Genomic DNA, 20238 nt, shown 5'->3' on the forward strand with positions numbered 1-20238 from the left:
GCCCCTGGTACCACAAGTGGGTCACGACCTCTACCCTGTCCCCACCTGCTGTATCCCCAAGGTCACTGCCCCGCTCCCCATCTCCCAAGCAAGCCAGCGGGCTCAAGCAAACACGGTTTTACTCCAAGTGATAGAATATAAATTTTCTTCGGTCATCAAAAAAAATCCAACCAGCAAAGGGTGTTAAATACAGGAATTGGGGGGGGAGGGGGGAGAGAGGGGTACTGCTCAGACACAGAACTGCCCCGAAACTGTTGGCTGCATGGGCAGGAGTAGAATTTGAATACGCCTGGACAACACTGGAAGAAAAATCACAGGCAAAATGGACACAGGTCTGCTCACAGTGAAGACATACAAGCAGAGCAGACTGACAGATAAAACCATCGTCCCAGGGACAGGTAAAGATACAGGATGCACAGTCCGCCTGTGATTCAATTCTCCCACATCAGCTGAAGATACAGCCCAACCCCCAAATAAGGACGCAAACTCTCCTGAAGAGAGTGGGTGAAGAAAGAATAGGCGGTGTGGATAATACAACTCAGGCTCTCCCTTGCAGTGGAGTGACTACAGGATTCAAACTCCCTACAGCTTCGGGAGGTGAAAGAACAGGCAAAGTGGTTGAACAGCCGAAGCAGTTGAATGTGGTCATCCTGTAAGCATGCTGGGTGAAAAACCTACAGGTGAACCAGTTAGTAATGGTAATCCCCATGAACAAAGGGAGAATAAATACAGGCAACCAACGGATTCCAAAACCTACAGGCCAACTGGACAACAATGAAACTAACCCCCCCTTTACGGCAGCAACAGTTCCAGGCGAATCCGCCCCTCGAGTCCACAGCAAAACACACAAAGATCCAGTTCAACCCCATGACGATGGTACTACCCACCAGCAGAACCAGACCACACGGTTTCTTCCTGCAACAGTGCTGCAGAGAGGTGTAAGAGGGATCCAACACTGGAACTCAAGACCTCCCCCACTACAATCTGGTTACACCACACCTGGAATTTGCTTCCACTGGTGTGAAAAAAATAGAACAGGCAGCTCAGGTGAATGACGGGAGCTACTCCCTCCATATGGGAGGAAGTTACAGGCAACTGGTGACCGTACACCACTCTGCTCCCCCCTTCGCAGTGGTGGTGACTGAACACACACAGGCGGAGAAGGCTTAAGATGATAAGTCCTCCCCGCAGAGGTGCTGGATACAGGCAACCACAGCTCAAATCGGTTGCTCCCCGTGGTCCCCAGAGGTGGGGACAATCTGGAAATCTCCGAGTGGGTCATCTTTGGGGAGAACAGGTGGAGGCGAGTCCGATGGTCCAATGGCAGGAGAACAGGCGGAGGGGGCTCGACTATCCTCGCCGGGGGTCGCCTGACCACAGAAGGGCCGTGTCCCTGGAGGGGGGAGAAGACACGATGCTAGCTGTTCTGTGCAGGACCACCCCTCAGCTCCTCCCGCCCCGCCCCACATACCTCACACAGAGCCGAGGGCCCCACTGATCCGGGTGCCGGCGTCGGGGGGCAGGGTCAGCAGGGCTGCCTGGAACGCCGTGGGGCAGTGGGCGGAGAGATGCCGCAGCAAGGACAACAGAGACATCTGTGCATCTGGGGGGGGGGTGTCAGGGCGTTAGACGGGAGACAATCCCCCCCCACAATGCAGGAGCCCCAGACCCCTCCCTTCAGTGCACCCCCCAACTCACCTGCGGGGAGATGGTCGGTCCCCAAGACGGTGCTGCTGGCTCGCACTACTTCCCCCACCTGCTGCACCACCTGGGGGGAGGGGGAGACACCTGTGAGACCCAGATACCCCACCCCCACCGTCAGCCCCCCATCCCTAGGGGAGACACCCCACTGCCCTGTGTCCTGCTCCCCCTGGGATTCACCCCACCCGCCTTTCGATTCTGGCTCCTTACCCGAGCCCCCCCGACCCCTCCTCCCTGGAATGGGGGTGCCCCCAGCCCCCCCCAAGGTGGTTGGTACCTGCTGGGGGTCGCGCTCATACAGGAAACTGATGCAGCGGAAAACGGTTTTATTCTCCTCGAAATCCTCCGTGAGGGGCAGGGAGCGGAGCAAGGCGGGGAACACCTGGGGGGAAGGGGCGTTAGACCCCCAGGAGGAAAGCCCCGCCCACCCCCTCCACCCCCATCCAGCGCCCCCCCCCGCGCCCCCTCACCTGGCCGAGGGGCAGGGCCTGTGGCTGGCTCAGGATCATGCGGGCGATGGCCCCACAGACGTTGTCCCGCACGCGGGCGTTGGGCTCCTGGGCGCAGCCCCCCGCCAGCAGGGCCAGGATCTTGGGGTAGTGTCTGGGGTGGGGGTCATGGAAAAGGGGGCAGCAGCAGGGGCGAGGGGGTCACGCCCTCCCCCCAATGCAACACCCCCCACCGCCCTCTTGGTTCCCAACCTGCCCCGCAACCCCCCCCTGCTCCCCAAGCCCTGCCATGGGTCTGGGAGCAGCCCCCCACCCGTGGGTCGGGAACCCCCCCCGCTCCCCCAGCCCCCGCCATGGCTCAGGCAGCCCCCCCACTCCCCCAGCCCCCGCCGTGGGTCAGGATACGGGAGCAGGGCCTCCCCGCCGTGCTCGGCCAGCACCCCCAGCGCGAAGACGCCGTTGCTCCGCACCTCGGGGTCGGGGTCCCGGGCAGCCCCCAGGAAGGGGGCGAGGAGCCGGGTGACGAAGGGGGCCGTGGCCCGGCCCAGCCCCCCCAGCGTCTCCGCCAGCGTCCCCACGGCGAAGGAGCGCTCGGCCACCGAGCAGGTGGGTTTCTGGGGGCGGAGCAGACGCCGGAGGTCAGGAGAATGGGGCCGGAGCCCTGGGTCCAAAGGGGGGGGGTCTGTGGTGGGGGGGGGAAGTGAAGGGGGAAGAGGATGGGGAGGGGGGGGGACTGGCCCAGACACCTGGGTCCATGGCAGAAGGGTGGGGGGGGGACTCACCAGTTTGTTGAGCAGCAGGGGCAGGAAGCCGGCGAAATAGGGGGCGAAGGCGTCGCCCCCCGCGGCCGCGGCCAGGGCGGGAAGGGCCTCCCCCGCGTACTCCAGCAACATGGCGTCGTACTCCGCCTGGGGGGAGCGGGGTCAGTCCCACGGCCCCCCCACATCCTCCCGGCCCCCCAATCACACCCCAGCCCCTCCGGCCTTGTCAGCCCCGGCTCCCTGACCCCCGAAACCTCCGCCCCACATCAATCCCCAGCCCCTCTGCCCCTCCCCAGCCCCCCGCCACCCCACGGCCCCCCCCACCTGCTCTTCCTCGTCTTCGTCCTCCTCGTCCAAGCCATCGTCCTGGCAGGCCGTCTGCGGGGGAGGGGAGCTCAGTGCAGGAACCCCTGAACCCGCATGGGGGGGCTGGGCCCCCCATCTGCCCCCCACTACACCGCCCATCCCTTCACGTCCCCCTTCCTGTGTCTGCCCCCCAGTATCTCCCTTCCTGTGTCCGCCCCCCTCCCCCCCCAGCCAGGGCCCCCCCAGTATCTCCCTTCCTGTGTCTGCCCCCCTCCCCCCCCAGCCAGGGCCCCCCCCGTATCTCCCTTCCTGTGTCTGCCCCCCTCCCCCCCCAGCCAGTGCCCCCCGGTATCTCCCTTCCTGTGTCCGCCCCCCTCCTCCCCCCAGCCAGGGCCCCCCCCGTATCTCCCTTCCTGTGTCCGCCCCCCTCCTCCCCCCAGCCAGTGCCCCCCCCGGTATCTCCCTTCCTGTGTCCGCCCCCCTCCTCCCCCCAGCCAGGGCCCCCCCCGGTATCTCCCTTCCTGTGTCCGCCCCCCTCCTCCCCCCAGCCAGGGCCCCCCCCGGTATCTCCCTTCCTGTGTCCGCCCCCCTCCCTCCCCCCAGCCAGGGCCCCCCCCGGTATCTCCCTTCCTGTGTCCGCCCCCCTCCTCCCCCCAGCCAGGGCCCCCCCCGGTATCTCCCTTCCTGTGTCCGCCCCCCTCCCCCCCAGCCAGTGCCCCCCCGGTATCTCCCTTCCTGTGTCCGCCCCCCTCCTCCCCCCAGCCAGGGCCCCCCCCGTATCTCCCTTCCTGTGTCCGCCCCCCTCCTCCCCCCAGCCAGTGCCCCCCCCGGTATCTCCCTTCCTGTGTCCGCCCCCCTCCTCCCCCCAGCCAGTGCCCCCCCCGGTATCTCCCTTCCTGTGTCCGCCCCCCTCCTCCCCCCAGCCAGGGCCCCCCCCGGTATCTCCCTTCCTGTGTCCGCCCCCCTCCTCCCCCCAGCCAGGGCCCCCCCCGGTATCTCCCTTCCTGTGTCCGCCCCCCTCCTCCCCCCAGCCAGGGCCCCCCCCGTATCTCCCTTCCTGTGTCCGCCCCCCTCCCCCCCAGCCAGTGCCCCCCCCGTATCTCCCTTCCTGTGTCCGCCCCCCTCCTCCCCCCAGCCAGTGCCCCCCCGGTATCTCCCTTCCTGGGTCCGCCCCCCTCCCCCCCAGCCAGTGCCCCCCCCGTATCTCCCTTCCTGTGTCCGCCCCCCTCCTCCCCCCAGCCAGGGCCCCCCCCGGTATCTCCCTTCCTGTGTCCGCCCCCCTCCTCCCCCCAGCCAGGGCCCCCCCCGGTATCTCCCTTCCTGTGTCCGCCCCCCCTCCTCCCCCCAGCCAGTGCCCCCCCGGTATCTCCCTTCCTGTGTCCGCCCCCCTCCCCCCCAGCCAGTGCCCCCCCTGATCTCCCTTCCTGTGTCCGCCCCCCTCCTCCCCCCAGCCAGTGCCCCCCCTGATCTCCCTTCCTGTGTCCGCCCTCCTCCCCCCAGCCAGGGCCCCCCCTGATCTCCCTTCCTGTGTCTGCCCCCCTCCCCCCCAGCCAGTGCCCCCCCTGATCTCCCTTCCTGTGTCCGCCCCCCTCCCCCCAGCCAGTGCCCCCCCCGTATCTCCCTTCCTGTGTCCGCCCCCCTCCCCCCAGCCAGTGCGCCCCCACTGCCCGGCCCCCCTGGTACCTTGCGCTCCAGCACGGCCCGCAGGGCCCCGCACAGCTCGGCCAGGCGCCCCGGGTCCCGCAGCGCCTCCTGCCGGCAGGCGGCCAGCACCGCGCCCAGCGCCTCCAGCACCGCCATGGCCACCAGCCGCTCCCGCTCCCGCCGCGCCCCCCGCGCCAGCGCCGGCAGCGCCAGCCCCAGCAGCCTCTGCAGCGCTGGGGGGAGACGGGGGTCAGGGCGGGCCCCCGGCGCCCCTCCCCCGCCCGCTTCCCCCTGCCCTGTCCCTCGGGCCCCACAAGTCCTCCCCCTCCACCCCATGGCCCCCCACAATCTCCCCCCGCCCCTGCCCGTTTCCTCCCCCAGCAGCGCCCCCTCTCACCGGCGCCGTGGGGCTCGGAGGGATCCTGCTCGCAGACCCGGTGCAGCCCCACACAGAACTGGCCCAGGGCTTCGTAGGCAGCTTTCCGGACCCCCAGGTGAGGGAACTGGGGAGGGGGAGGGGGGTGAGTTGGGGGGAGCTTCCAGCAACTCCCCGCCCCCCCCATGACACCGTCAGCACCCCACAGAGCAGCGCCCCAGTCAGCGAGGGGTAGCCCTGAGCCCCCCACCCCGCCCCCCAACCCCCTCTGTTGCAGCCTGTCTGGGGACCCTCTTCTACCCCTCCCCCATCCCCCCCAAGCTCCTCCCCCCCCCGACGGCCCAGGCAGGCCCCCCACCGACCTCCAGGAGCCGGTAGACCTCCGGGACGCAGCTCTCCAGGTAGGGCAGGAAGGCGACGCTGGGACAGACAGACACACGGGGGTTAGCGCCCCCCTGGGAACAGCCCCGGACGGACAGACGGACGCCCCCGCCCCCCCCCCGTACCTGGCGTTCTCCGCGATCTCCCCCAGGGCCGCGCAGGCGTCCTCCTTCTCGTCCACGTAGGCGCTCTCCACGCTCAGCCTGGGGGGGCACAGACAGATGGGGGGGCCCTTCCCGCACCACCGCCCCCCACCGCCCCCCACGCTGTATCTGAAGTTGGGGCGTCGGCGAGACCGGGGGCAGGTTCACCCCTTTGCACTGCGAGCGAGCGGGACCCAGCCCGGCGGGACCCCGTGCGCGCCTCAGTTTCCCCGGGCGCTGCAGCCCTGCCCAAACAGGGAGGAGTGGAGCCCCCCCGGTCGTGGGCTCCCCACGGCCCCCCCACCCCCCCCCCCGGGGTCCTTCCATACCCGAACAGCTCGTCATCGTCCTCCTCGTCCTCGTCCAGCTCCTCCTCCCCCTCCACCTCGGCCTCCTCCTCCTCCTCGTCCTCGAACAGCAGGAAGGAGCTGCTGTCCTCCGCTGGGGGCTGGGGGCGGGGCTGGGGGTCACTGTCGGGCAGCAATTGGGGGATCTCCCCCTCCCCTCAATGGGCCCCCCATTTCCCTTCCACATGGGCAGGGCACCGCCGAGGGGAAGCTCGCAGCCCCGAGGAGCCAAGCGGCGGGGGCACTGCCGAGGGGAAGCTCGCAGCCCCGAGGAGCCAGGCGGCGGGGGCACTGCCGAGGGGAAGCTCGCAGCCCCGAGGAGCCAGGCGGCAGGGGCACCGCCGAGGGGAAGCTCGCAGCCCCGAGGAGCCAGGCGGCGGGGGCACTGCCGAGGGGAAGCTCGCAGCCCCGAGGAGCCAGGCGGCGGGGGCACCGCCGAGGGGAAGCTCGCAGCCCCGAGGAGCCAGGCGGCGGGGGCACCGCCGAGGGGAAGCTCGCAGCACGGCCGCCCAGCCCCGACTCACCACGAGGCCCTCGGTGGAGCGGAGGGAGTAGAGCAGCAGGGTGACGATCTGGGGCAGGTGGGGGCCCAGCCCGTCCCCCAGGGCGCAGGAGAGGGCGGCGAAGAGGCTGTACCTGGGGGGGAGACGGGCGTCAGGGGCGGGGCCACGCCGGGAGGGGGCGGGGCCACGCCGGGAGGGGGCGGGGCCACTCACGTGCAGCGGCGCAGGTCGGGGTCGTCCTGCCCCTCGGCCAGGGCCAGCCCCAGCTGGCAGCTCTCCTCCGCCAGGGGCCCGCCGGCCTCGCGGCCCAGCGCCCGCACCAGCACCCCCAGCGTCTCTGCGGGGGCAGGGCGGCGTCAGCTTCCCCCCCCAGGCGCTCCGAGCCCCGCCCCTCCCCGAGGCCCCGCCCCTTGCTCCACCCCTCCCTCCCTGAGGCCCCGCCCCCTCCCACTCCACCCGCCCCTTTCCAAGGCCCCGCCCACCTCTTCCCAAGGCCCCACCCCTCCTTTCCCCAGCCTGGAGAGCCCAGCTGCGGGGCTCGGGGCGCCGGAGGGGGTTGTGGGGCCCCCCCAGGGAGGGAGGGGGCAGAGGTCACTCACCCACGGCCTGGCACTGCAGAGGGCGCTGCTCCTGGGGGGCGCTGGGGGGCAGGAAGAGGCGAAGCTGCTCCAGGATGTGGGGCAGGTAGGGCCCCACGGCGCCCTGGGCGGCCGAGGCTGCGGGCGGGCGGACGGACAGACACGGGGTCAGGCAGACACACGGACGGGGCGGGGGGTGCTGGGGAGTCCGAGGGCTCCTAGGGGGGCTCTGGGGGGCAGGTGGGGGCCTTGCCTGGGGTGGGTCACTCACCGATGGCCCCCAGGGCGCTGATCGCCAGCTCCTTGGGGCGGGGGCCCCCCGGGGTGCGCAGGGTCCCCAGCGTCTTCTCCATCAGCACCGGCAGGAACGGCTCCACCCCCGGCCCTGCGGGAGGGGAGGTTACAGCCGCACCGGGGTATGCGGGGGGGGGGGAGCCAGTACGCCTGGATTGGGGGGAGGGAAGAGGCGCCCGGACACCGCTGGGGAAGCCTGGAGGCCTGGGTTCGGGGGGAGGGAGAAGAGGCGCCCGGACGCCGGGGGGGGAGCCCGGAGGCCTGGGTTCGGGGGGAGGGAGAAGAGGCGCCCGGACGCCGGGGGGGAGCCCGGAGGCCTGGGTTCCGGGGGGGGGAGAAGAGGCGCCCGGACGCCAGGGGGGGAGCCCGGAGGCCTGGGTTCCGGGGGGGGGGAGAAGAGGCGCCCGGACGCCGGGGGGGGGAGCCCGGAGGCCTGGGTTCGGGGGGGGGGGAGAAGAGGCGCCCGGACGCCAGGGGGGGAGCCCGGAGGCCTGGGTTCGGGGGGGGGAGAAGAGGCGCCCGGACGCCGGGGGGGAGCCCGGAGGCCTGGGTTGGGGGGGGAAGAGGCGCCCGGACGCTGGGGGGGGAGCCCGGAGGCCTGGGTTGGGGGGGGAAGAGGCGCCCGGGCGCCGGGGGAGGAGCCCGGAGGCCTGGGTTGGGGGGGGGAAGAGGCGCCCGGGCGCCGGGGGGGGAGCCCGGAGGCCTGGGTTGGGGGGGGGGGGAAGAGGCGCCCGGACGCCGGGGGGGGAGCCCGGAGGCCTGGGTCGGGGGGGGAAGAGGCGCCCGGACGCCGGGAGGGGGGGAGCCCGGAGGCCTGGGTTGGGGGGGGAAGAGGCGCCCGGGCGCCGGGGGGGGGGAGCCCGGAGGCCTGGGTCGGGGGGGGGAAGAGGCGCCCGGACGCCGGGGGGGGAGCCCGGAGGCCTGGGTTCGGGGGGGGGAAGAGGCGCCCGGACGCTGGGGGGGGAGCCCGGAGGCCTGGGTCGGGGGGGGAAGAGGCGCCCGGACGCCGGGGGGGGGAGCCCGGAGGCCTGGGTGGGGGGGGACCCGCTCGCCGTGTCCTCACCGAGGCTCTCCACGAAGTTCTCCAGGGCGTAGTAGGCCTTGGCCAGGTGGCCCCCCCGCGCCAGCTCCACCCCCCCCAGGTAGGACAGCAGCAGCGGCAGCACCTCCCCCGCAAAGGCCGCGATGTCGGGCTGGGGGGGCAGGAGAGAGTCAGCTGGAGGCCCCCCCCCTCTCAGTCCCCCTGCTCCCCTTCCGCACCCCAGCTTCTCCCCTTGCTCCCTGCCCCCCGTGTCCACAGCCCCCCCTCAGCCCCCAGGATCGTCCCCACAGCCCCCCCATCTCCCCTGACCTGCAGGTTCTCCGAGAACTGCCCCAGGGCGAAGAGGGCGGCGCTGCGAACCACCAGGCTCTCGTCCGCCAGCGCCCGGCAAATCACCTCCAGCAGGGGCCGCAGGTGCCTGGGGGGCAGCGAGGGCCAGTTAGGGGGCGCGCGGCCAAATCAAATTGGGAAACAGCGACGGGAGCTTTGTTCACCATGGGGTCCCGAACTGGGGGGCAGAGCGGTCAGAGCGCACGAGACCAAACTCCCTCCACCCCGCCCTGCCAGCTCCCTGCTGCTCAGCCCCACAAGCCGAGGAGCCCCCCCCCACGGCCCCCCACCTGGTGCGGATGTGGCCCCCGCCCCCCACGGCCCCCCACCTGGTGCGGATGTGGTCCCCGCCCCCCTCGGCCCCCCCCGCCCCCCACGGCCCCCCACCTGGTGCGGATGTGGTCCCCGCCCCCCATGGCCCCCCCGCCCCCCACCTGGTGCGGATGTGGTCCCCGCCCCCACGGCCCCCCCGCCCCCCACCTGGTGCGGATGTGGTCCCCCGCCCCCCACGGCCCCCCCACCTGGTGTGGATGTGCCCCCCGCCCCCCACGGCCCCCCCCGCCCCCCACGGCCCCCCCACCTGGTGCGGATGTGGTCCCCCGCCCCGCACGGCCCCCCACCTGGTGCGGATGTGGTCCCCGCAGCCCTCGGCCAGCACGGCCACCACCATGAGCCCGGCTTTGCGCTCGTAGGGCCAGGGGCTCTGAAGGGCCGGCTCCAGGTGCGGCATCTGGGGGGGGAGCGACGTGGAGGTTACAGGCCCCGCCCCTGTTAATGGCCCCACCCCCAACCTACGCCTGGCCCCGCCTCTTGCCCAGGCATTAGGCCCCGCCCCCAGCCAGCCCTTGGCCCCGCCCCCAGGCTCACCAGCTGCGGGAAGAGTTTCTCCGGGGGCAGGTGCAGGGCCAGCATGTCGATCACCTGGGGGGAGAATCGGGGTGAGGGGGGGCGGCTCCAGAGCCCCCTCCCCGATCCCAGCCCCCAAGGCGCAGCGCGAGGCCGTGGGGGGCTCACCTGGGCGGCCACGTGTTTGGGGGTCTGGGTCTCTCCCCCTCCAGCTCGTCCTCGCCCTCCTGGTCCTCGGCATCCTCCTGCCCCGGGGGGGCTCCGCACTCAGGATGGGGAACAGGGCGTCCAGCAGGGGGGCAGCAGCCGCTGCTTCAGCACCGCCTGGGGGGGCAGAGCCTGAGCCCGGCCCCCGAAACCCCACCCGAACCCCAGCCCCGTCGGGGGGCAGAGCCCGAGCCCGGCCCCCGAAACCCCACCCGAACCCCAGCCCCGTCGGGGGGGGGGCAGAGCCCGGCCCCCCGAAATCCCACCCGAACCCCAGCCCCGTCGGGGGCAGAGCCCGAGCCCGGCCCCCCGAAATCCCACCCGAACCCCAGCCCCGTCGGGGGGCAGAGCCCGAGCCCGGCCCCCCGAAACCCCACCCGAACCCCAGCCCCGTCGGGGGCAGAGCCCGAGCCCGGCCCCCGAAACCCCACCCGAACCCCAGCCCCGTCGGGGGGCAGAGCCCGAGCCCGGCCCCCGAAATCCCACCCGAACCCCAGCCCCGTCGGGGGGCAGAGCCCGAGCCCGGCCCCCCGAAATCCCACCCGAACCCCAGCCCCGTCGGGGGGCAGAGCCCGAGCCCGGCCCCCCGAAATCCCACCCGAACCCCAACCCCGTCGGGGGCAGAGCCCGAGCCCGGCCCCCCGAAATCCCACCCGAACCCCAGCCCCGTCGGGGGGCAGAGCCCGGCCCCCCCCGAAATCCCACCCGAACCCCAGCCCCGTCGGGGGCAGAGCCCGGCCCGGCCCCCCGAAATCCCACCCGAACCCCAGCCCCGTCGGGGGGCAGAGCCCGAGCCCGGCCCCCGAAATCCCACCCGAACCCCAGCCCCGTCGGGGGGGGGCAGAGCCCGAGCCCGGCCCCCCGAAACCCCACCCGAACCCCAGCCCCGTCGGGGGGGCAGAGCCCGAGCCCGGCCCCCCGAAATCCCACCCGAACCCCAGCCCCGTCGGGGGGGCAGAGCCCGAGCCCGGCCCCCCGAAATCCCACCCGAACCCCAGCCCCGTCGGGGGGCGGGGCCCGGCCGGCCCCCGAAATCCCACCCGAACCCCAGCCCCGTCGGGGGGCAGAGCCTGAGCCCGGCCCCCCGAAACCCCACCCGAACCCCAGCCCCGTCGGGGGGGGGCAGAGCCCGAGCCCGGCCCCCCGAAATCCCACCCGAACCCCAGCCCCGTCGGGGGGCAGAGCCCGACCACGGCCCCCGAAATCCCACCCGAACCCCAGCCCCGTCGGGGGGCCTGAGCCCGGCCCCCGCCCGGCCCCCCGAAATCCCACCCGAACCCCAGCCCCGTCGGGGGGGCAGAGCCCGAGCCCGGCCCCCGAAATCCCACCCGAACCCCAGCCCCGTCGGGGGGGGCAGAGCCCGAGCCCGGCCCCCGAAATCCCACCCGAACCCCAGCCCCGTCGGGGGGTGAGGGGGACAGAGCCTGAGCCCTGAACCTGGCCCCCCAAATCCTCCCCACACCCCAGCCCGGTTGGGGGGGCAGAGCCCGAGCCCGGCCCCCGGCCCCCCGGCCCCCAGCCCCGTCGGGGGGCAGACTGAGCCCCACACTTAGCTTGGCCCCTGAACCCCAACCCCAGCCAAACCCTGCCCCCCCCCAGCCCCCCCACGCTCCCCGGCTGCCCTACCTTGCCCCGCAGCTTGATGAGGAAGCAGAGGGTGGAAAGCGCCTTGACCCGCAGCCCGTCCCCCAGCGCCCGGTTCGACGCCACCTGCCGGGAGGGCGACTGTTGGCCCTGGGCTGCCCGGGGGCCCCGGGGGAGGAGGAGGGCCGCCGCCCGGGTCCCCATGGGGGGGGCGGGGGGGGGCAGAGGAAGGGCCGACGCCCGGGTCCCCATGGGGGGGGGGGTGGAGGGGGGTGGGGGGGGAGGAAGGGCCGCCGCCCGGGTCCCCATGGGGGGGGCAGGGGGAGGAGGGCCGGGGCCGGGCGGGGGGGTGGGGGGAAGGGGGGGGGCGGGGGGGGGAGGGAGGAAGGGCCGCCGCCCGGGTCCCCATGGGGGGGGGGAGGGGGGGAGGAAGGGCCGACACCCGGGTCCCCGGGGGGCGGGGGCAGGAAGGGCCGACGCCCGGGTCCCCATGGGGGGGCTGGGGGGGGAGGAAGGGCCGCCGCCCGGGTCCCGGGGGGGCGGGGGGAGGAAGGGGGGGCAGGGGGGGGAAGGGCGGGGAGGGGGGGAGGAAGGGCCGACACCGGGGGGTCCCCGCCCGGGGGGCGGGGGGGGGGGGCAGGGGCGGGAGGAAGGGCCGCCGCCCGGGTCCCCATGGGGGGCGGGGGGGAGGAAGGGCCGCCGCCCGGGTCCCCATGGGGGGGGGGGGAAGGGGGACGGAGGAAGGGCCGACGCCCGGGTCCCCATGGGGGGGGGGGGGAGGAAGGGCCGCCGCCCGGGGCCCCATGGGGGGGGGGGGGGAGGGCCGAGGATGGGGGGCGGGGGGGGGGACCGCCGCCCGGGTCCCCATGGGGGGGCAGGGGAGAGGAAGGGCCGCCGCCCGGGTCCCCATGGGGGGCGGGGGGAGCAGGAAGGGCCGCCGCCCGGGTCCCCATGGGGGGCGGGGGAGGAAGGGCCGACGCCCGGGTCCCCATGGGGGGGCGGGGGGGGGGAGGAAGGGCCGACGCCCGGGTCCCCATGGGGGGCGGGGGGGGGGGGCCGGCCCGGGGGGGGGGGCGGGGCGGGGGGCCGCCGCCCGGGTCCCCATGGGGGGCGGGGGGAGGGAAGGGCCGACGCCCGGGTCCCCATGGGGGGGGTGTGGGGGGGCAGGAAGGGTCCCCGGCTCACCTCCAGGCAGAAGCCGACGACGTCGGGGAGGTGGCGGACGATGACCGAGACCTCGCTCTCCATCAGCTCGTCAAACACCTCCATGGCCTCGCCCGCGTGGGCCTGGGGGGGACACGCCCGAGTCACGCCCCGCACCACAGCCCCATCCGGCCACGCCCCCCCCCCCCCCACACCCAGCACCACAGCCCCATCCGGCCACGCCCCCCCCCCACCCCCCCACCGCCAGCCCCCCACCCACCCCCACAGCCAGCACCACACAGCCCCATCCGGCCCCCCCCCGCCCCACCACACAGCCCCATCCGGCCACGCCCCCCGCCCGCCCCCCCACAGCCAGCACCACACAGCCCCATCCGGCCACGCCCCCCGCCCCCGCCCCCACGCCCAGCACCGCACAGCCCCATCCGGCCACGCCCCCTGCCCGCCCCCATGCCCAGCACACAGCCACGCCCCCCGCCCACCCCCCGCCCGCCCCCATGCCCAGCACACAGCCACGCCCCCGGCCACGCCCCCTGCCCGCCCCCACGCCCAGCCGGCCCGCCCCCCACACGGCCCCATCCGGTCACGCCCCCACGCCCCCAGCTCCCCCCACAGCCCCATCCCTGCCACCCCCGCCCCACGCCCGCCCCCACCCAGCACACCGGCCACGCCCTCCACGCCCCAGCACCACACAGCCTCATCCAGCCAGCGCCCCGCCCACTCCCACGCCCAGCACACAGCCCCATCGGGCCACGGGGGGGGGGGGGCGCCCCCGGCCCCCCCACGCCCTCCCAGCTCCCCCCCACCATCCAAGCACACGCCCTGCAACCCCCCCGCCCCATTCCAGCCCCCAAACGCGGCGGGTTGGCGGTTCGGGGGGGGCAGAGGGGCCAGGCGAGCCCACGGGGGGGGGGGGGGGGGGCGTCCCAGGGGGTTCTGGCGCGCGGCGGGTTGGCGGTTCGGGGGGGGCAGAGGGGCCAGGCGAGCCCACGGGGGGGGGGGGGCGTCCCAGGGGGTTCTGGCGCGCGGCGGGTTGGCGGTTCGGGGGGTGGCAGAGGGGCCAGGCGAGCCCACGGGGGGGGGGGGGGGGCGTCCCAGGGGGTTCTGGCACGCGGCGGGTTGGCGGTTCGGGGGGGGCAGAGGGGGCCAGGCGAGCCCACGGGGGGGGGGGGGCGTCCCAGGGGGTTTTGGCGCGCGGCGGGTTGGCGGTTCGGGGGGGGCAGAGGGGCCAGGCGAGCCCACGGGGGGGGGGGGGGCGTCCCAGGGGGTTCTGGCGCACGGCGGGTTGGCAGGCGGGTGGCGGGGGGTGGCAGAGGGGCCAGGCGAGCCCACGGGGGGGGGGGGGGGCGTCCCAGGGGGTTCTGGCGCGGGGGGGGCGTCCCAGGGGGTTCTGGCGCGCGGCGGGTTGGTGGTTCGGGGGGGGCAGAGGGGGCCAGGCGAGCCCACGGGGGGGGGGGGGGGCGTCCCAGGGGGTTCTGGCGCGCGGCGGGTTGGCGGTTCGGGGGGGGCAGAGGGGCCAGGCGAGCCCACGGGGGGGGGGGGGGGGGGGGGGGGGGGGGGGGGGGGGCGTCCCAGGGGGTTCTGGCGCGCGGCGGGTTGGCGGTTCGGGGGGGGCAGAGGGGCCAGGCGAGCCCACGGGGGGGGGGGGGGGCGTCCCAGGGGGTTCTGGCACGCGGCGGGTTGGCGGTTCGGGGGGTGGCAGAGGGGGCCAGGCGAGCCCACGGGGGGGGGGGGGGGCGCGTCCCAGGGGGTTCTGGCGCGCGGCGGGTTGGCGGTTCGGGGTGGCAGAGGGGCCAGGCGAGCCCACGGGGGGGGGGGGGGGCGTCCCAGGGGGTTCTGGCGCGCGGCGGGTTGGCGGTTCGGGGGGGCAGAGGGGCCAGGCGAGCCCACGGGGGGGGGGGGGCGCGTCCCAGGGGGTTCTGGCGCGCGGCGGGTTGGCGGTTCGGGGGGGCAGAGGGGCAGGCGAGCCCACGGGGGGGGGGGGGGGGGCGTCCCAGGGGGTTCTGGCGCGCGGCGGGTTGGCGGTTTGGGGGGGGCAGAGGGGCCAGGCGAGCCCACGGGGGGGGGGGGGCGTCCCAGGGGGTTCTGGCGCGCGGCGGGTTGGCGGTTCGGGGGGGCAGAGGGGCCAGGCGAGCCCACGGGGGGGGAGGGGGGGGCGTCCCAGGGGGTTCTGGCGCGCGGCGGGTTGGCGGTTCGGGGGGGCAGAGGGGCCAGGCGAGCCCACGGGGGGGGAGGGGGGGGCGTCCCAGGGGGTTCTGGCGCGCGGCGGGTTGGCGGTTCGGGGGGGGCAGAGGGGCCAGGCGAGCCCACGGGGGGGGAGGGGGGGGCGTCCCAGGGGGTTCTGGCGCGCGGCGGGTTGGCGGTTCGGGGGGGCAGAGGGGCAGGCGAGCCCACGGGGGGGGCGTCCCAGGGGGTTCTGGCGCACGGCGGGTTGGCCGTTCAGGGGGTGGGGGCAGAGGGGCCGGGGAGCCCCCGGGGGTCTCACCAGGTGGTCGGAGCCCAGCCCGGCGGCCATGGCGGCCAGGCCCCGCAGGCTGTAGTAGAGCGCCCCCGGGTGGCCGCGCTGGCCCAGCGCCGAGTGGAAGAGGCGCAGCAGGGCCGGGTAGTGGGGGGCGAAGGCCTCGGGGTCCTGGTCCAGCGCCGAGCTCAGCACCAGCAGCGAGACCTGGGGGGGGGGGGGGGGGGAGACCGTTTGGGTCAGAGCCCCCCCAGAGCCCGACTACCCCATCATAGCCCCGCCCCTGACCTCCCCCCACCGCTGCCCACGCCCACCGCCAATCAGGGCTCCAGAGCCAGTCCCGCCCCCGCGTGCCCCCTACCTGGCGGTGGTGGGGGTCGGGGCCCCGGGCCCCCTGCTGGATGAACTGCAGGAGCTGGGGCCAGTGCGCCAGGCCCGCCTGCCGCAGCAACAGGGCAGCCAGCTGGGCCAGGGCCACCGAGACGGGGTGCCTGGGGAGAGAGACAGTCGGGGGTACAGCCCCACACCCCCTGCGCCTGGGGAGAGAGACAGTCGGGGGTACAGCCCCACACCCCCTGCGCCTGGGGAGAGAGACAGTCGGGGGTACAGCCCCACACCCCCTGCGCCTGGGGAGAGAGACAGTCGGGGGTACAGCCCCACACCCCTGCGCCTGGGGAGAGAGACAGTCGGGGCTACAGCCCCACACCCCCTGCGCCTGGGGAGAGAGACAGTCGGGGGTACAGCCCCACACCCCCTGCGCCTGGGGAGAGAGACAGTCGGGGGTACAGCCCCACACCCCTGCGCCTGGGGAGAGAGACAGTCGGGGCTACAGCCCCACACCCCCTGCGCCTGGGGAGAGAGACAGTCGGGGGTACAGCCCCACACCCCTGCGCCTGGGGAGAGAGACAGTCGGGGGTACAGCCCCACACCCCTGCGCCTGGGGAGAGAGACAGTCGGGGGTACAGCCCCACACCCCTGCGCCTGGGGAGAGAGACAGTCGGGGGTACAGCCCCACACCCCCTGCGCCTGGGGAGAGAGACAGTCGGGGGTACAGCCCCACACCCCCTGCGCCTGGGGAGAGAGACAGTCGGGGGTACAGCCCCACACCCCCTGCGCCTGGGGAGAGAGACACAGTCGGGGATACAGCCCCACACCCCCTGCGCCTGGGGGGAGAGACAGTTGGGGGTACAGCCCCACACCCCCTGCGCCTGGGGAGAGAGACAGTCGGGGGTACAGCCCCACACCCCCTGCGCCTGGGGAGAGAGACAGTCGGGGGTACAGCCCCACACCCCCTGCGCCTGGGGAGAGAGACAGTCGGGGGTACAGCCCCACACCCCTGCGCCTGGGGAGAGAGACAGTCGGGGCTACAGCCCCACACCCCCTGCGCCTGGGGAGAGAGACAGTCGGGGGTACAGCCCCACACCCCTGCGCCTGGGGAGAGAGACAGTCGGGGGTACAGCCCCACACCCCTGCGCCTGGGGAGAGAGACAGTCGGGGGTACAGCCCCACACCCCTGCGCCTGGGGAGAGAGACAGTCGGGGGTACAGCCCCACACCCCCTGCGCCTGGGGAGAGAGACACAGTCGGGGATACAGCCCCACACCCCCTGCGCCTGGGGAGAGAGACACAGTCGGGGATACAGCCCCACACCCCCTGCGCCTGGGGGGAGAGACAGTCGGGGGTACAGCCCCACACCCCCTGCGCCTGGGGAGAGAGACAGTCGGGGGTACAGCCCCACACCCCCTGCGCCTGGGGAGAGAGACAGTCGGGGGTACAGCCCCACACCCCTGCGCCTGGGGAGAGAGACAGTCGGGGGTACAGCCCCACACCCCCTGCGCCTGGGGAGAGAGACAGTCGGGGGTACAGCCCCACACCCCCTGCGCCTGGGGAGAGAGACAGTCGGGGGTACAGCCCCACACCCCCTGCGCCTGGGGAGAGAGACACGGTCGGGGGTACAGCCCCACACCCCCTGCGGCCGGGGAGGGGGCGGGGCAGAGCCCTGGGGGGCAGGGGGCCCCCAACACTCACTCCGCTTCCTGCTGCAGGGCCACCAGCACCGAACTCTTCAGCCTGGGAGAGAGAAGGGGGTTGAGGCAGGAGCCCTGGGCCCCCCGGCAGGGAGGGGCCCCGGGGCCCGGCACCCACCTGTCCTGCTCCTCGGGACTCAGTTTCCTCCAGTGCTTGGTGAGACGCCGGCGCAGGAGCACGGCCGCCAGCTGCCGGACCTGGGGGCAGACAGACGGGGGGGGCAGGGTATCCATGGGGGGGGCTGAACCTGGATACACGGGGGGGGGAATTGGGGGGGGACTCACCTGGGGGCTGGGGGCCTCAGCCAGCAGCTGGCAGAGCTGGGGCAGCACCTCGGGGTGCCGGAAGGCCTCGCGCAGCTCAGCTGTGGCCTGGGAGAGACAGAGATTATCGGGGGCTCCCCCATCTCCCTGCCCCCCGCCCCTTCCCAGCGGTGGGGCAGAGCCCCCTAACACCCACAGCCCGACCCCTATGCCGCGACCCCTCCCCTGCAGTGGGGCAGAGCCCCCTAACCCCTGTGCCCCGACCCCTCCCCTGCAGTGGGGCTCAGCCCCCTAAACCCCCGCCCCCTCCCCTGCAGTGGGGCACAGCCCCCTAACCCCCTGCCCCGACCCCTCCCCTTCAGTGGGGCTCAGCCCCCTAACCCCCCGCCCCGACCCCTCCCCTGCAGTAGGGCTCAGCCCCCTAACCCCTGTGCCCCGACCCCTCCCCTGCAGTGGGGCTCAGCCCCCTAAACCCCCGCCCCCTCCCCTGCAGTGGGGCACAGCCCCCTAACCCCCTGCCCCGACCCCTCCCCTGCAGTGGGGCTCAGCCCCCTAACCCCCCGCCCCGACCCCTCCCCTGCAGTAGGGCTCAGCCCCCTAACCCCCCGCCCCGACCCCTCCCCTGCAGTAGGGCTCAGCCCCCTAACCCCCCCGCCCCACGGCCCCTCCCCTGCAGTGGGGCTCAGCCCCCTAACCCCCCCGCCCCACGGCCCCTCCCCCGCAGTGGGGCTCAGCCCCCCAACCCCCCCGCCCCACGGCCCCTCCCCCGCAGTGGGGCTCAGCCCCCCAACCCCCCCGCCCCACGGCCCCTCCCCCGCAGTGGGGCTCAGCCCCCCAACCCCCCCCCGCCCCACGGCCCCTCCCCCGCAGTGGGGCTCAGCCCCCTAACCCCCCGCCCCACGGCCCCTCCCCCGCAGTGGGGCTCAGCCCCCTAACCCCCCCGCCCCACGGCCCCTCCCCCGCAGTGGGGCACAGCCCCCTAACCCCCCGCCCCACGGCCCCTCCTCCGCAGTGGGGCTCAGCCCCCCAACCCCCCCGCCCCACGGCCCCTCCCCCGCAGTGGGGCTCAGCCCCCCAACCCCCCCGCCCCACGGCCCCTCCCCTGCAGTGGGGCTCAGCCCCCTAACCCCCCCGCCCCACGGCCCCTCCCCTGCAGTGGGGCTCAGCCCCCCAACCCCCCCGCCCCACGGCCCCTCCCCTGCAGTGGGGCTCAGCCCCCCAACCCCCCCGCCCCGTGGCCCCTCCCCCCGCAGTGGGGCTCAGCCCCCCAACCCCCCCGCCCCACGGCCCCTCCCCCGCAGTGGGGCTCAGCCCCCCAACCCCCCCGCCCCACGGCCCCTCCCCCGCAGTGGGGCTCAGCCCCCTAACCCCCCCGCCCCACGGCCCCTCCCCTGCAGTGGGGCTCAGCCCCCCAACCCCCCCGCCCCACGGCCCCTCCCCTGCAGTGGGGCTCAGCCCCCCAACCCCCCCGCCCCACGGCCCCTCCCCTGCAGTGGGGCTCAGCCCCCCAACCCCCCCGCCCCGTGGCCCCTCCCCCGCAGTGGGGCTCAGCCCCCCAACCCCCCCGCCCCACGGCCCCTCCCCCGCAGTGGGGCTCAGCCCCCCAACCCCCCCGCCCCACGGCCCCTCCCCCGCAGTGGGGCTCAGCCCCCTAACCCCCCGCCCCACGGCCCCTCCCCTGCAGTGGGGCTCAGCCCCCCAACCCCCCCGCCCCACGGCCCCTCCCCTGCAGTGGGGCTCAGCCCCCCAACCCCCCGCCCCACGGCCCCTCCCCCGCAGTGGGGCTCAGCCCCCCACCTGCTGCAGGCGGGCGGTGTCTGGCTGCAGCAGCTGGCTCAGGACCCGGCCCAGCTCCATGGTGGGGGGGGAGGGGGGGGCTCGCGGCGGCCCCACGTGGAGCGGAGAAGCCGAGTCGCGGCTTCCGGCGGCCAGAGCGGCCCCAGGCCCCGCCCCCCGGCGGGAGGGGGAGGAGCCAGGCGGGTTAACCCCTTCGGCGCCGCCGCGCAGCGAGCCAGGATTCCTGGGTGAGCGGCTCGGCTCCGGGGGGGGCAGTGGGGGGGGAACGGGGCGGGGGGCAGCATGGGCCAGTGGTTAGAGCGGGGGGGGGACGGGGCAGTGGGGGCCAGTGGTTAGAGCGGGGGGGGGGACGGGGCAGTGGGGGCCAGTGGTTAGAGCGGGGGGGGGGACGGGGCAGTGGGGGGCCAGTGGTTAGAGCGGGGGGGGGGGGGGAAACGGGGCAGTGGGGGCCAGTGGTTAGAGCGGGGGGGGGGAACGGGGCAGTGGGGGCCAGTGGTTAGAGCGGGGGGGAAAACGGGGCAGTGGGGGGTCAGTGGTTAGAGCGGGGGGGGAACGGGGCAGTGGGGGCCAGTGGTTAGAGCGGGGGGGGGAACGGGGCAGTGGGGGCCAGTGGTTAGAGCGGGGGGGGGGGGGGGAACGGGGCAGTGGGGGGTCAGTGGTTAGAGCGGGGGGGGAACGGGGCAGTGGGGGCCAGTGGTTAGAGCGGGGGGGGAACGGGGCAGTGGGGGCCAGTGGTTAGAGCGGGAGGGGAACGGGGCAGTGGGGGCCAGTGGTTAGAGCGTGGGGGGGGGGAAACGGGGCAGTGGGGGCCAGTGGCTAGAGCGGGGGGGGGGAGAAACGGGGCAGTGGGGGTCAGTGGTTAGAGCGGGGGGGGAGAAACGGGGCAGCAGGGGTCATTGGTTAGAGCGGGGGGAACGGGGCAGTGGGGGCCAGTGGTTAGAGCGGGAGGGGGAACGGGGCAGTGAGGGGTCAGTGGTTAGAGCGGGAGGGGGAACGGGGCAGTGGGAGGGGTCAGTGGTTAGGGGGGGGGGAACGGGGCA

General features: G+C 74.9%; 1 protein-coding gene across 1 annotated transcript; it reads right to left on the bottom strand.

Annotated features, from left to right (window-relative positions):
• Positions 1–102: 102 nt before the first annotated feature.
• IPO4 (importin 4) lies at positions 103–19347 on the bottom strand. The gene is given in 34 exon segments (XM_089774284.1): positions 103–1228; positions 1231–1286; positions 1289–1393; positions 1699–1768; positions 1979–2083; positions 2172–2304; positions 2556–2764; positions 2933–3058; positions 3236–3289; positions 4901–5094; positions 5259–5364; positions 5600–5657; positions 5744–5821; positions 6091–6209; positions 6633–6744; positions 6825–6948; positions 7211–7327; positions 7461–7574; positions 8547–8676; positions 8835–8943; positions 9476–9585; positions 9723–9776; positions 9870–9908; positions 9911–9954; positions 9957–9995; positions 9998–10025; positions 11535–11618; positions 12678–12783; positions 15068–15318; positions 15473–15602; positions 17139–17180; positions 17256–17335; positions 17423–17509; positions 19199–19347. Coding segments are annotated over 34 exon segments (3513 nt in total). The 5' UTR covers positions 19259–19347; the 3' UTR covers positions 103–988.
• Between the last annotated feature and the right edge of the window lie 891 nt (positions 19348–20238).

This window comes from Pelodiscus sinensis, chromosome 30, assembly GCF_052426305.1.
Source record: "Pelodiscus sinensis isolate ZL-2025 chromosome 30, ASM5242630v1, whole genome shotgun sequence".
NCBI classification, from domain to species: domain Eukaryota; kingdom Metazoa; phylum Chordata; order Testudines; family Trionychidae; genus Pelodiscus; species Pelodiscus sinensis.